General features: G+C 44.4%; 1 protein-coding gene across 3 annotated transcripts in view; it reads left to right on the top strand.

Moving 5' to 3' along the window:
• Positions 1 to 12,651, top strand: part of LOC140538456 (CSC1-like protein 2) — a 63,522-nt gene that overhangs the window by 24,467 nt on the left and 26,404 nt on the right. For 2 of the 3 annotated variants that reach the window (XM_072661001.1, XM_072661000.1), the window contains exons 4-7: positions 1,535 to 1,573; positions 6,805 to 6,895; positions 10,259 to 10,296; positions 10,655 to 10,797. In XM_072661001.1, coding sequence (XP_072517102.1) covers positions 1,535 to 1,573; positions 6,805 to 6,895; positions 10,259 to 10,296; positions 10,655 to 10,797 — 311 coding nt within the window. The remainder of the gene's footprint in view (positions 1 to 1,534; positions 1,574 to 6,804; positions 6,896 to 10,258; positions 10,297 to 10,654; positions 10,798 to 12,651) is intronic. The other variant, XM_072661002.1, reaches the window with a different exon arrangement.

The raw sequence follows: 12,651 nt of genomic DNA, 5'->3' as shown, positions 1-12,651 counted from the left end.
ATATCCAATTATTATTGTATTTAATATAAAAACAAATCAAATAAACAATAGTAATCAGTGTAGCTCAGCAAGCTGAACCCACCTCCTGCTCTTGTAAATTTGTGCTCCTGAAAAGTGACGGCTTCTTCTTTGCTGTTAGAGGAAGTGAGAGAGAGAGTTATCTCGTGAATTTGTGGATTGTCCCACAGTCTGCATTTCCTCTTGCCTGCATCATGCTTTCTTTCTTGCCCACTTCCTCCAGCAGAGAGCAAACCAGCTTGCTTTGGTTCTTGCAGTGATAGACCGGCAGTACATGACCTCTGAGGCCTTTGAACGGCTTCACTGGGCAATTTGGAGATTGACGAGGTGGGCTGGTGATTGACGCTGATTGGAGTGTGATTGTCGGAGAAGTCTTGACGTTTTTCATCAGCATGGCTGTTTGGGTTTGTGTTGTGGGCATGTGCATCACGAGGTATATAGCTGGCTGACAGGCCAATGCTGATACAGGATCTTGCCTCTATCCCTATCTTCACTTATATAGACCCAGATGGCCCGAATCTGTACTGTGTCTGGAGTGCACAGAGAATGCTGAATGCTAATGCTATGCTAACATTCAGTTTTGGATGTCAATGCAGATGAATTCCACCTTCAGGGTAATACACTGATACATTTTATATGCCTCCAGTTTAACTTTGTATTGATTGTATTACCCGGTCAACTTGAGGCTATTCTGCATGCAGATGAACATAGTCTAGTGCATTCAAGATCATCTGTCAAACATGGTGGAGGCACTGTTGCATTTTTACTCTACTTTTACTTTAACTCTAGATCATTCTGCACTATATGGACAAAAGTATTGGGACACCTGCTCTTTCAGTTAGAAATAGAATTAGGATGGCGTTTATCTGGCTTTTGTCCAGGGAAGAAAGCTTTTTACTAGATTTTGGAGCTTTGCTTTTGAGGTCAGGATGCTGGCTGATCACCACCCCACCTCTTCCTAAAAGTACTGGATGGAGCACCAACCATCATTCCAGAGAATACAGTTCTGCTGCTCCACAGCTCAATGCTGGGGGCTTTGCACCCCTTTAGCCCACGCCTGGCATTAGGCAGCATGGTGCCTATTCTATTGGCAATACTTCTCAACAGGGCCTGGGCAGGTTGTGTTTGTGTGTGTGTGTGTTTGTGTGTGTGTGTGCATTTGCACATCTGTTACAGCAATGGGTGCAACTTAAAGTTGCTGAATAAATTTAGTAGAAGGAGCTCTTCAAGGAAGGTTCACAAACTGCAGTCTACCACTGCATAACCTGTCAAACATGATGGAGGCACTGTTCTACATTGATTTATTTCTACACCTCTTAATACTCTTCACTGTGTATCGTTTATATCCCATGTCAGCTACAGGTCATCGTACATGCAGATGTGTGTGTTTCAGTGCTTGTTGAATATACACTGCGCTAATATGCTAATCTTACCTGCCTTCCTTCCAGATGCTGTTTGAATTCATGGTCAAGCTCAGTTTTAACCACCTCTCTATTTTTGTCCTTCCTTCCCCAAGACTGAAGAAGCAATTCCACGGCCTGGAGGAGCGGGAATAGTATGTTTTGTCTAGTTTTTTTTCCCCCCATGTTGTTCTCGTCTGAGGGGTTATGTCTTCTAATCTGGGCTGCTCCTGCTCTGCTAACTGATGAAGTAACTCTGAATAACCTTCTTCCTCCTCAAGACTTGTTTGTTTATGTGTGTGTGAGTGGAATTGGGAGTGTGTTGCTAATATCTGCTGTAGATTGTGTGTTTCTGTGCTTCACTTCTTGACTTTTCCCACCCTCACAACACCACTGGTGCCTCATGCTGCTGGTTTGTGCTTTTGTGTGTGCTGAAACTGGCCTTTTGTGTGTGTGTGTGTGTGTGTGTGTGTGTGTGTGTCTTGGTTTTGTGGAAACAAAATCTAGTTTGGACCAGTAAAACCGACCTGACATTCTAATGTGTGCTAAAGTTGTGATTAGGGTTATTAAGAAGTATTAAAGGGGAATTTCACCAAATTTTCAAATTTTTGCCTGATTTTGTCCTTGAGATGTAAATAAAGTCATTCCCTGAGTGTTTTGGTGTGAAATGCTCGGTTCTAGAGAAAGCCAGTTTTTTTTTTTTTTTTTTAAATCCAGGTCTGTGTGTTTATTAATAGAACAGATGGTCCTGCTCATTGACCCTTTTTTGACCTGTAATCTACGTCTTGGAGCTATTTGACCCTTTTAACCTGTGATCTATGGGAACATCTTCGCATGGTACTGGAATGTCTGCCAGACTCACCCTCAAGAAAATCTGACACAGCATAGCAACATGAGAACATGACTAAGAAACGTTGAAATGAGTGACTAGCCCACTCGCTAAGCTAGTCTTTGTTGAGTATCAGACCATCCTACTGAGCTACCGACACAAGTGTTGATCATAAAAACCAAGAAAAGTGAAATGAGAGACCGGTTCTGCTGGGTTTGGACTCGTAGCAGGCCAGCTAGGCTTAGATTTAGTTAGCTAGCAGGCTTAACACCACAGCCCAGGCCGTGGTCCAGCCAACAGAAGGTCAAATCACACCAGTTTAGAGGATAAAGCCTCATATCTACATTACATTTACATTTACAGCATTTAGCAGACGCTCTTTTCCAGAGCGACAAACAAGGTTATTCATATCACAGAGGTGAGCCAATGTAGTGTTAGGAGTCTGGCCCAAGGACTCTCATTGGTGTAGCGCAGCATAGTCACCCAGACCGGGAATCGAACCATTATCCAGGTTTTCCTTGCTTTCTCTTTTAACCGAACTCCGCTTTGCTAAACTCAGCAATAAACTTTGTAAACAAGTTTCTGTACAATCAACCTTTTCACACCAAACCCACTTGAAATGACTTTGTTTACATTTTAGCTGTTTATTTATTTTTATATATATATATATATATATATATATATATATATATATATATATATATATATATTAATGCATTCAGATCCATAAGTATTTGGACAGTCAATACGTTTGTAATTTTGCTTCTGTACACTACCTCAATGCATCAGTGCAAATGAAGCAAACAAGATGTGATTGAAGTAAAGACTTTTGGGGGGGTTGACAAAACAAATATTACTGGAATTGCAGCTATTTAATACACAGTCCCACCATATATACACAGGCTCAAAAGTCATTGGGCAATTAATTGATAAGCAATTTAGTTGACAGGTTCCTCATTAATTCATGACCCATTAAGGAGAGAAAAAGGTCTGGGGTTGGTTCCAAGTGTTGAATTTGCATTTGGCAGCCATTCATAAAACCTCTCAGTATGTATTAGCTAGTATTACCTTTATGAGGCAAACAATTAAAAGCGAGCTGCAGGGTTTCAGTATTAAAAGTTGATGTATAACAGCTGTGCTGGACTTTGTTTGTGATTTTGTTACTCATCTCTTATGCCAGGAACACAGCCATTGCCATACGTTAGCATAGTGCCAAGTGCATCAAACCCCACTAAACAGAACCACTATCAGAGAGAGCAGAAACATTAGGAGAGGCCAAAATCAACAATCTGGGACATTCTGGCTCCGCAACACCAAAAGGCTTCTGTACGGGTACTGACCGATCTAACGGGTCAGTACCCGTACTCTGGGGGACACTACGGTATGGCCTTGGCAACCATTTGGCGCTGCAGTGAAAAAGAGGCCTGTGGCTGCCAGTAGAACTGACCCACTGGTGTTTGGTGTTTAATGCTTATGGTCACACAATCGTAATGGCTGTACTTCCTAAACAGTTAATGCAGTCATTATGTAAATAGCCTAGAATTAAAGCTACAGGACCCCATTTCAGTCACACCTTGCTTGCTTTATCCGAGATCCATTGAGGTGGTGTACAGAAGCATGTGACCTGTATGGGACATGACCTCCCAATGTACCGACCCTCTGCTTTGCAACAGGGTGGACTAACGTATGTCTTTTGTCCTGCTTGTCTGTGTGTCTGCATGTGTGTGTGTGTGTGTGTGTGTGTGATGTCTGTCCTTAACGACTACAGTAGGAGAAAAGAAAGGGGTAACTATGAGCCCGTGCACAGGTAAACGAGTGTAGCTGCAGTATTAGCCACTGTGAACCACCCCCCCCCCCACCCCCCCCTCGTGGCACTTGTGACATGTCCCCTTTGACTAGCACTCAATGGATGTGATTTACCCCCCATTTGGTGATTTGGTGGTAGCCCATCCTGGAATCATCCACATTCCGAAATAGTCCTCAGTAGATGGTGAACGTGACTTTCCCTCCACACTCATGCAAAAAATTTGATGATGTGGGCCTGAAACGAGTTCAGAATGAGACACTGCCTCTATTGTCCACTCTTATTATTGACCAAATCAGATTTAAGTCCTGTTAAGTGTAGTTGTCTGGCAGGCATGCTGTCCATTACACCAGCTCTGCTGCTGCGTTGAAGGATTCTGAAGGATTCTGCCTACCCATACAAATGTTTCACATGCCTCCATCGGGGTCAGAGGGTTGCTTCCTCTGATGCCACACAAGAACCCAGTAGCCGAGGGCTTTGGCAGTTCTTTGGACACTGCAGTGTTGTAGTTATTGCACTGTAAATGTAGATCCAGTGATTTTCATGGGCATATGATCAGAGTCACAGCGAAAAATCTGTGATTTCCCAAGGATAGAGAAAATGCTTTAGTCCTGTCCACATGTATCTGGACCCTTTATTATAAAATCATAAAAAATTTGAGGTTTGAGAAGTTGAGAACTTCTAAAATCGCTGACATCACACTTAACAGATCACCGACTGACAACGGCTGGGTTTACGTTGTTCGTTACACTACAGCTGAATGCTCTGTGCTACATTTGGTGCTACATCTAATAAAGCTACAGAAATGCTTCTTATTTCTCAGCCCCATCTGGGCTCTGTGTGTGATTCAGAAATGGCAGCATTGCCATGACAACATAAAAAAAATCCCTAATCCCTAAAATAAATATTTTCCTGATTTTGAGACCTGTTGTGAGAACATCACACAGTGTGAAAATCTTGGTTGTTCGTAAACAACTAATATTTTGATAAAGCTTTGTGCTTTATTTAAGTCTATGTTGGACATTATACTGTTTCTTGACGAATTTGACCTCTTAACTTTGTGAGCAGTTAATGCGTCCCTGCTAGGCGAGCTCCGTTTTACTTTCTGTAAACAATGGGTTCTCCTCAGAACTGTCCTCGGAATGTGGTTTAAGTGATCCAACTGTAATCCGATCACAATGCGTCGTAGGGGTGTTTACACCTGGCTTTTTACACGGACAAGTGAAATCTGTAAACAGACTCTGAGAGAACAACGTAGGCTATCAGAATTTATCCAAATACATGTGGATAAGGCCTAAAACGGTTGCACCGCTCAGGAGGACCTTGATGAATTGGTGAAGTGGTCTGTCGTCACCTGAACACTTACAGAAAGGGCAAGTGCTTGACAGCACATTTCCATTCAGTTCAGTAAAGGTCAGTCAGGAAGCTAGGGCCTGAAACACGCAAGGGCTCCACATTTCAGAGAAAGGGATAAAAGAGGAAACGTGCCTGTGTGAAGATTCCCGACCCGAGACGCACTGATAGCTCCCAGTGTGGAGCTGTCTGTACTTCAGCTAGCCTAATTAGCCTGTCAGTCAGCTGGACCTGCAGAGGACGGTCTTCATATGGCCTCAGCAGTGAGGCTGATGTGTGGAAGGAACCTTCGGTAGAGAGAGAGAGAGAGAGAGACTGTGTGTGTGTGTATGTATGTGGGTCTACCTGTTTTTCTGTCAAACACCCTACAAACTGCATGAAATGGTGACTGGGGAGGCTGGGAGGACCAGGCTGAAAACTGCGGTGCCCGCCCTCACTGTTCCTCAGCAGTGTAAATACTTAATTCTGTCCTCCACTAAAGTTTGACCCAGATTCGGTGGGAGTTTAGTGTCTCAGCCAGCTGCACCTTCAGCAGTCCACACTCCTCAGCCCATTTCAGCACTTCAACAACCTACAGATAACACTAATAATGATGATGATAACACTAATATTAATAACAATAATAATAAACTGCTTAACCATCTCCTTTATCTGTTCAACATTGATCAACATATTACTGACAGATCACACTGACTCTTTTTTTCTTTCTCTCATCACTCCTCCTCTCTCTTTTTCTCTTTCTCTCACTCTTTTGTTCCCACTTTCTTTTCACTCACTTTCCTGCTCTGCTGTTCTCATTTCTCCTCTCTCTTTCTATCTCGTATATTCACCATCCCTCGCTCTCTCGCGCTCTTGCGTTCCTTTCTCACAATCTCTCGCTTTTTATCTTGCTTTCTTGCTTCCTTCCCTTTCTCTCTCTCTCTCTCTCTCTCTCTCTCTCTCTTGCATGTTCTCGCTCACACATTTTTCTCTCTCGCATATTATTTCTCACATTCACTCTCGCATATCGCACTTATTCTGTATCTCTCGCGCATGTTCGCATGTGCATCTCTTTTACAATCTCTGTCATATTCTTTGTCTCTCACATTATCCTGCATATTATTATTTTGTTTTTTACTATTTATTTTTTTTATCCTGCATATTCTCTCTTACACATTCTCTCATGCTCTCTTGCGCGTATTCTTTCTCTTACATATTCTATTCTATCTCTTGCTTACATATTCTTTCTCTCACTCGCATATCTTCTCATGCTCTCTTGCTTTCTGTCATGCCTTCACATTTTTTCATCATTCTTTCTCTACCTCTCTTGCACATTCTCTCTCTCTCTCTCTCTCTCTCTCTCTCTCTCTCTCTCTCTCTCTCTCTCTCTCTCTCTCTCTGTCTCTTCTTTCCTCCTCCAGTGTGGCTTCAGCGCTGCATTCAGAAACTCCGGATCGTTACGAGCGCCTGACCTCCGTCTCCAGCTCTGTGGATTTTGAACAGCGAGACAACGTAAGACACCTGTCAATCATTATGAATTCTGCACACCACCTGTGCCCCTGTGCGCTGGGTCAGATCAGTCGAATGAGCAGTGTATGTCTCGGCCATGGAGACGCTGGACTGTCTATGGGCCTGTTCAATAATGCAGGGTCAGAAAGAGGAGCCGGGTTGGCTTCAGTCTCTGAAGTGTGATCTATAAAGGGGTGGGTGGCTAAACATGTGGGATGTACACTGATATTGTAAGTGGGAATACTGTAGTGCATGTGTCTGTCCCAACCTGACCTTACCATGCCTGGAACCACTGTAAAAACTCCAGTGTGGGTGAAAACAGCATCGGCTCTTGCTTTGGTGGCCTACCTTTAGCTTTTAGCATCTCCGAAGGCTTTCAGTGTGGTGAATTTTGGCATTGAGCCTTGCTTTGCTTGCCTAGCGTTAGCCTTTACCTGCTACAACATCTCCAGTCCGTTAAGTAGCAGCACTGGTTCTAGCTTAGACCTCACCTAGCCTTAGTCTTTAGCCACTCTAAAGGCTTTAGCGTGCTAGGTATCATAATCAATATTGCCTCAGTTGGTCTACTGGTAGCCTTTCGCTGCTCCAAACATTCCAGTGAACTGAATAATAGCATTGGTCCTTGCTTAGTTCGCCTAGTGTTAGCTGTAAGCCTCTCCAAAGGCTTCAGTTTGCCGAATAACAGAATCGGTGCACACTTCGGTTGCCTAGCTTTAGCTTTTAGCTCCAGTGCACTGGATGATAGTATTGGTTCTTGCTTTGGTTGCACAACATTAGCTTTTAGTTGCTCTAAAAATTTCAGTGCGCCAGGTAACCGTGTTAGTCCTTGAGTTCGGCCTAGTGTTGGCCTTTAGCTGCCCCAAAGGCTCAAATGCGCCAGGTAACAGTGTTAGTCCTTGGCTACGGCCTAGTGTTGGCCTTTAGCTGCCCCAAAGGCTCCAGTGCGCCAGGTAACAGTGTTAGTCCTTGGGTTCGGCCTAGTGTTAGCCTTTAGCTGACCCAAAAACTCCAGTGCGCCAGGTAACAGTGTTAGTCTTTGGCTTCGGCCTAGTGTTGGCCTTTAGCTGCCCCAAAGGCTCCAGTGCGCCAGGTAACAGTGTTAGTCCTTGGCTTCGGCCCAGTGTTAGCCTTTAGCTGCCCCAAAAACTCCAGTGCGCCAGGTAACAGTGTTAGTCCTTGGGTTCGGCCTAGTGTTAGCCTTTAGCTGCCCCAAAAACTCCAGTGCGCCAGGTAACATCCCTGGTCCTTGCAGTCGGCCTAGCGTTAGCCTTTAGCTGCTCCAAAGGCTCTAGTGCACTGGACAGTGGTTCTTGCCTCAGTTGTCTAGCATTAATTTTTTTTTGAGCCACTCTAAAAGCTCCTGTGTGCCAGATATTGACTCCTGGTAGCTTTTAGCCTTGCTTCCCTATTCCCTAAAGTAGTTGTTGCGTTTAGCCTTAAAAGGCTTCCTCTGGTGGGCTGTGTTAACGTAAATGTGGGGTTCTGGAATCAGCCCGTATTAAAGTTCTGTTTTACTGCAGTGGGATTTGCTGTTGAAGGAGGAACAGCAGTGTTTGAGGTTCATGGTATGTCTCATTATTGAACTTTGCCAAGATAAACACAGTTTTCCATTCTAGGGCACCTTGAATAACTAAATATCACAACACACACTGGATATTGGGATCTATTTTTGCCCCATCACCCGCCCTCCGTGAGTAGTTTGGCCCTGTCAGGCTGGGACACATATTTCAGGCTCTGGGAGGCTGCGCTCTTTTGCTCCTGTGACACAGATTTCCATCAGCCGAGCTGTTCTAGCTCAGCACACCCTCTAGTTTTCTCGCTCAGTCCTCACTTCCCCTCTGCTATCTATTGATTCTTCCACGGTACACTGGCCACACTTGAGCTTTATATGTGATGCAGCACTCTTACTGGGACCAGTCTCCTGCTCCTTCCACAAACCACATAGATGGATGATGATTAGGCACTTTTTGTACTGTTGGATGACCTTGAAGTCTCACCACACTGTAAAAAGAGAGAGAGAGAGAGAGCGAGAGATAGAGTATGCACCTTCAGCCCCTAAAGCATTAACCACCCGTTTCCCTCTGCAGCTGAAAGTGCTGAGTAACTGTGGCACAGCCCGCACGTGGATGAAGCTTGGTGTGGCGCTTCGGGGAAGGGCAGTGAGGGTGTGGGGTGTGGCCATGACGACGGAGAGGCCTGTAGTAAGGTCACTAATCCTGCTTCTGCGGCAGGGCCATAGGTGGCCATGTTTCCTGTAGGCCTTTCATGCGGTCTCCTCTCGCAGGGGTTAATCCTGGATCAGAAAAAAAACCTTCTCACTCAGAACACATCTCCAGAACACATGAATTGGGTTTCGGAAATCAACACGGGGTTAAAACTATACATCCAGCACACTTAATATGTGGTTAAATGTCCAGTAGCAAGTTACACCTTGACCAGAGGCTTCTGGTAGCCTTTAGCAACAAGCTTCTAGTGAAATTTGACCACACGTCATGGCAGAACCGGTGGAGTTCCTGGTACAGATCTGACTTTTAAGCACAGGTTCTTCCATTTGGAACTGTGGAAACACTGTGGAAACACTTTGAGGAGTTTATTGAGAAGAAACAGAGGGGGCAGTGGTGGCTCAGCGGTTTCACAGCTATTCGGGCTATTGAAGACAGGGTTGTGGGTTCGATACCCGGGCTCGACAAGCTGCTACTGTTGGGCCCTTGAGCAAGGACCTTCACCCTCTCTGCTCCCCGTGCGCTGGAGTTGGCTGCCCATCGTTCTGTGTGTGTGTGTGTGCGCTCACTGCCCCTAGTGTGTGTGTGTTTGTGTGTGTTTGTGTGTGTTTGTGTGTGTTTGTGTGTGTTTGTGTTTGTGTGTTTGTGTGTGTGTGTGTGTTCACTACCACAGATGGGTCAAATGTACATAGTACAGTGTCAGATACGTGCACCTTTACCTTTACAAACCCCCTTTTGTTATGTGTGAACAGAGAGGCTACAAACTGTAGCCAATCATGATCACTGACAGTTAAGAGGCCTTGGCTTTTAGTGTGTTTAAAGGCATTTCAGAGCTTTCAGCACCACTAAATCATTCATCTAAATGGGTGTATGTATATTTGACCTTTCTTGACCTTGTGTGTATATTTTGGACCCCGTGTTCATTTCAGAAAAGCTAAAAATATTGTTGTGCAAGAAACCATTGAAACCCCAATATTGCCATTCCCTGCGTGTCTATAACGATTGTATGTAAACTTCCAACCACAACTGTACATCTGTATGGTGTGTGTGTGTGTGTGTGTGTGTGTGTGTGTGTGTGTGTGTGTGTGTGTGTGTGTGTGTGTGCTCTGTTCATAACTGATAATTGTATCTGCTGTTTCTGCAGGGTTTCTGCTCTTGGCTGACGGCCATCTTCAGAATAAAGTAAGTAGCTCTTTAATTTCAGCATGAGCGCCGTTGCTGCTGGAGCCTGGGGGTGATGAGGGGTGGTAGCGGGGAGGAGTTTCGTCTTTTCATTTAGCAGCGTGTGTTTACTTTCCCTGGGGCTAGTGCATGACTTTTTGGGAAGCATTTAATTCTGCCTATTTATGCGGGTTCCATGCAATGTTCTTTTACCTCAGCAGGGTTACTTCAGCCAGTAACGCTCTATCTTAGCCTGTTTCAGACATACAGCTGGTGAACAACGCTTTAACGGGAGCGCTACTGTATGAGGTCTTGTATGTGGAAACTGTGCCATGCTGTGTCACATGGATTTTCACTCATGCATACCCCCGTTCTGTAGGGATGAAGAGATCCGCGAGAAGTGTGGGGAAGATGCCGTGCACTATCTCTCCTTCCAGCGGCACATCATCGGACTGCTGGTGGTGGTGGGCGTGCTGTCGGTGGGCATCGTCCTGCCGGTGAACTTCTCTGGAGACCTGCTGGGTGAGTGTGAGGAGATTCAGGGAGATACTGCTCCCTAAAGAGTGGACAGGGCTAAAGTGGCCGATCTCTTTGCAGAACCAATTAGGGAAGGCTTTCCACTAACATTGCTATGAGGATTTGATTGCATTCAGCAAAAAGAGCATTAATGAGGTCAGGGTATTGGATGATCACCACCCCACCTTACCTTCCACTGCTCCACAGCTCAATGCTGTGGGGCTTTTTTCCTCCCTAGTCCACGCCTGGCATTAGGCATAGTGCCTGTAGCTTCATGAATATCTACCTCAGAGGGTCCTATTCTTTTGGCAGTACTTTCTTTTGTCTAGTACAGGGACTAGACAAGCTGTGCGGGTATGTAGAAGCTGTGCTTCTATGGCTAGAAGAACCACTTGAAGCACCTTTATCTGTAGGAGTGTACAGTTTTCCAAGCAGTAAGGGATAACAAGACGTCAGGGACGTTCCGGGAATCCTCCGAAATGCGGAGAATGTGCCAGTAATTATGGTCGACGTGGTGGCGTAAGGCATTTTGAGTGGTGGACACAGAGCTCTTTTAATAGGTGAAAGATTGACTGACTGAATTATAAATGGGATGGATTGGAACACTGGGCATTGTGGAAGTATTACGGGGAAGTCCCGCCCTTTAATGAAATGGACTTGTTGGGTTGTTGGTATGGGCATAACTCCATATACTACTGTACTGTACATCCTACACTGGGTCGTTCTCAGGAAATGGCTTCAGCTGACATCCATTAATACTTTTCAGTAATCATGCAGATGGTCAGGAGGAGGAGCTCTGCATGATGGACTGTTCTGTCTTAAAGTGTTTAGACATTTATTTTACCCAAATTAGGAAAAATAAGTGTTCTTAATACTGATCGGAGTGATTTGGACCATGCAACATTCTAAATGGATATTCTCCATTGAAAAAGCTGTGTAGTCTGGAACTAGGCCTAATCATTGAACCACTTAAAGCAGCGTCATGCAGGGATTGGTATTTTTTGCTCCTGGGCTCCCCCTACAGTTTTGGAGAGTAATTAACATTTACACCACGTCGTAAACAGTGCCAACTGCTGGTCTCAGTCAAACACTACACATGTCTTTGAACATATTTCCACCTCATAACAAGAGAATGTCTGGGTGATGTGGTATAAATACTACATCACAATATTTAAAGACATTTTTCACAATACGTGATATTCATCACGGTACAATAAACCACAGACTAAATACATATACAGATGTACAGATTCCTAAAAAAAAATATTATTCAGATACTCAGTGATCTGCTCTTCATCTAATTAAACCACTCTAATCACACTGTTCGTAATGAAACCTGCAGCTGATCAGTGTTTATTAAGCACTTTCAATATCCTCAATATGCTTAGTACATACGATGCAAAAAAGTACATACAATAAACTATCAGCTCTGTTTAATACTTCTGCAGATCGGAATATAGGGAGGAATGAGGTATTTGAGACTAAAATACAAACAATCACAGTATTTTTATTAAGCTCCGTTAAGCACTGAAATGCTGTGGGGATAGAGCACCATCTACCCACCCAGAAAGAGCATGGCATGAATTGTGTGCTCTCAGGCTCCAGCTACTGATGGCAGGCCGCATCATTCGGGACTCAAACCAGTGACCTTTGGCTCATAGCGGCAGCGCGCTAATTTACTGGACCAGACGAAGTCCTAATTTAGGTTTTATATAAAATATATCGTCCAAGCCGCTGAAAAATCTCCATTGTTGCTTTTTCACTTTTTTGAAACCAGATTGGGTTCTACTATTGCTATAATGTGGACCTTTGGATAATTTTAATGCTTCTCAGGTCCACTGAATCTGACCCACAGCTTGA

Source organism: Salminus brasiliensis, chromosome 17 (assembly GCF_030463535.1).
Source record: "Salminus brasiliensis chromosome 17, fSalBra1.hap2, whole genome shotgun sequence".
NCBI classification, from domain to species: Eukaryota; Metazoa; Chordata; class Actinopteri; order Characiformes; family Bryconidae; genus Salminus; species Salminus brasiliensis.
Note: the sequence above shows the minus strand (reverse complement) of the source record. Positions and strands in the feature narration are given on the sequence as shown.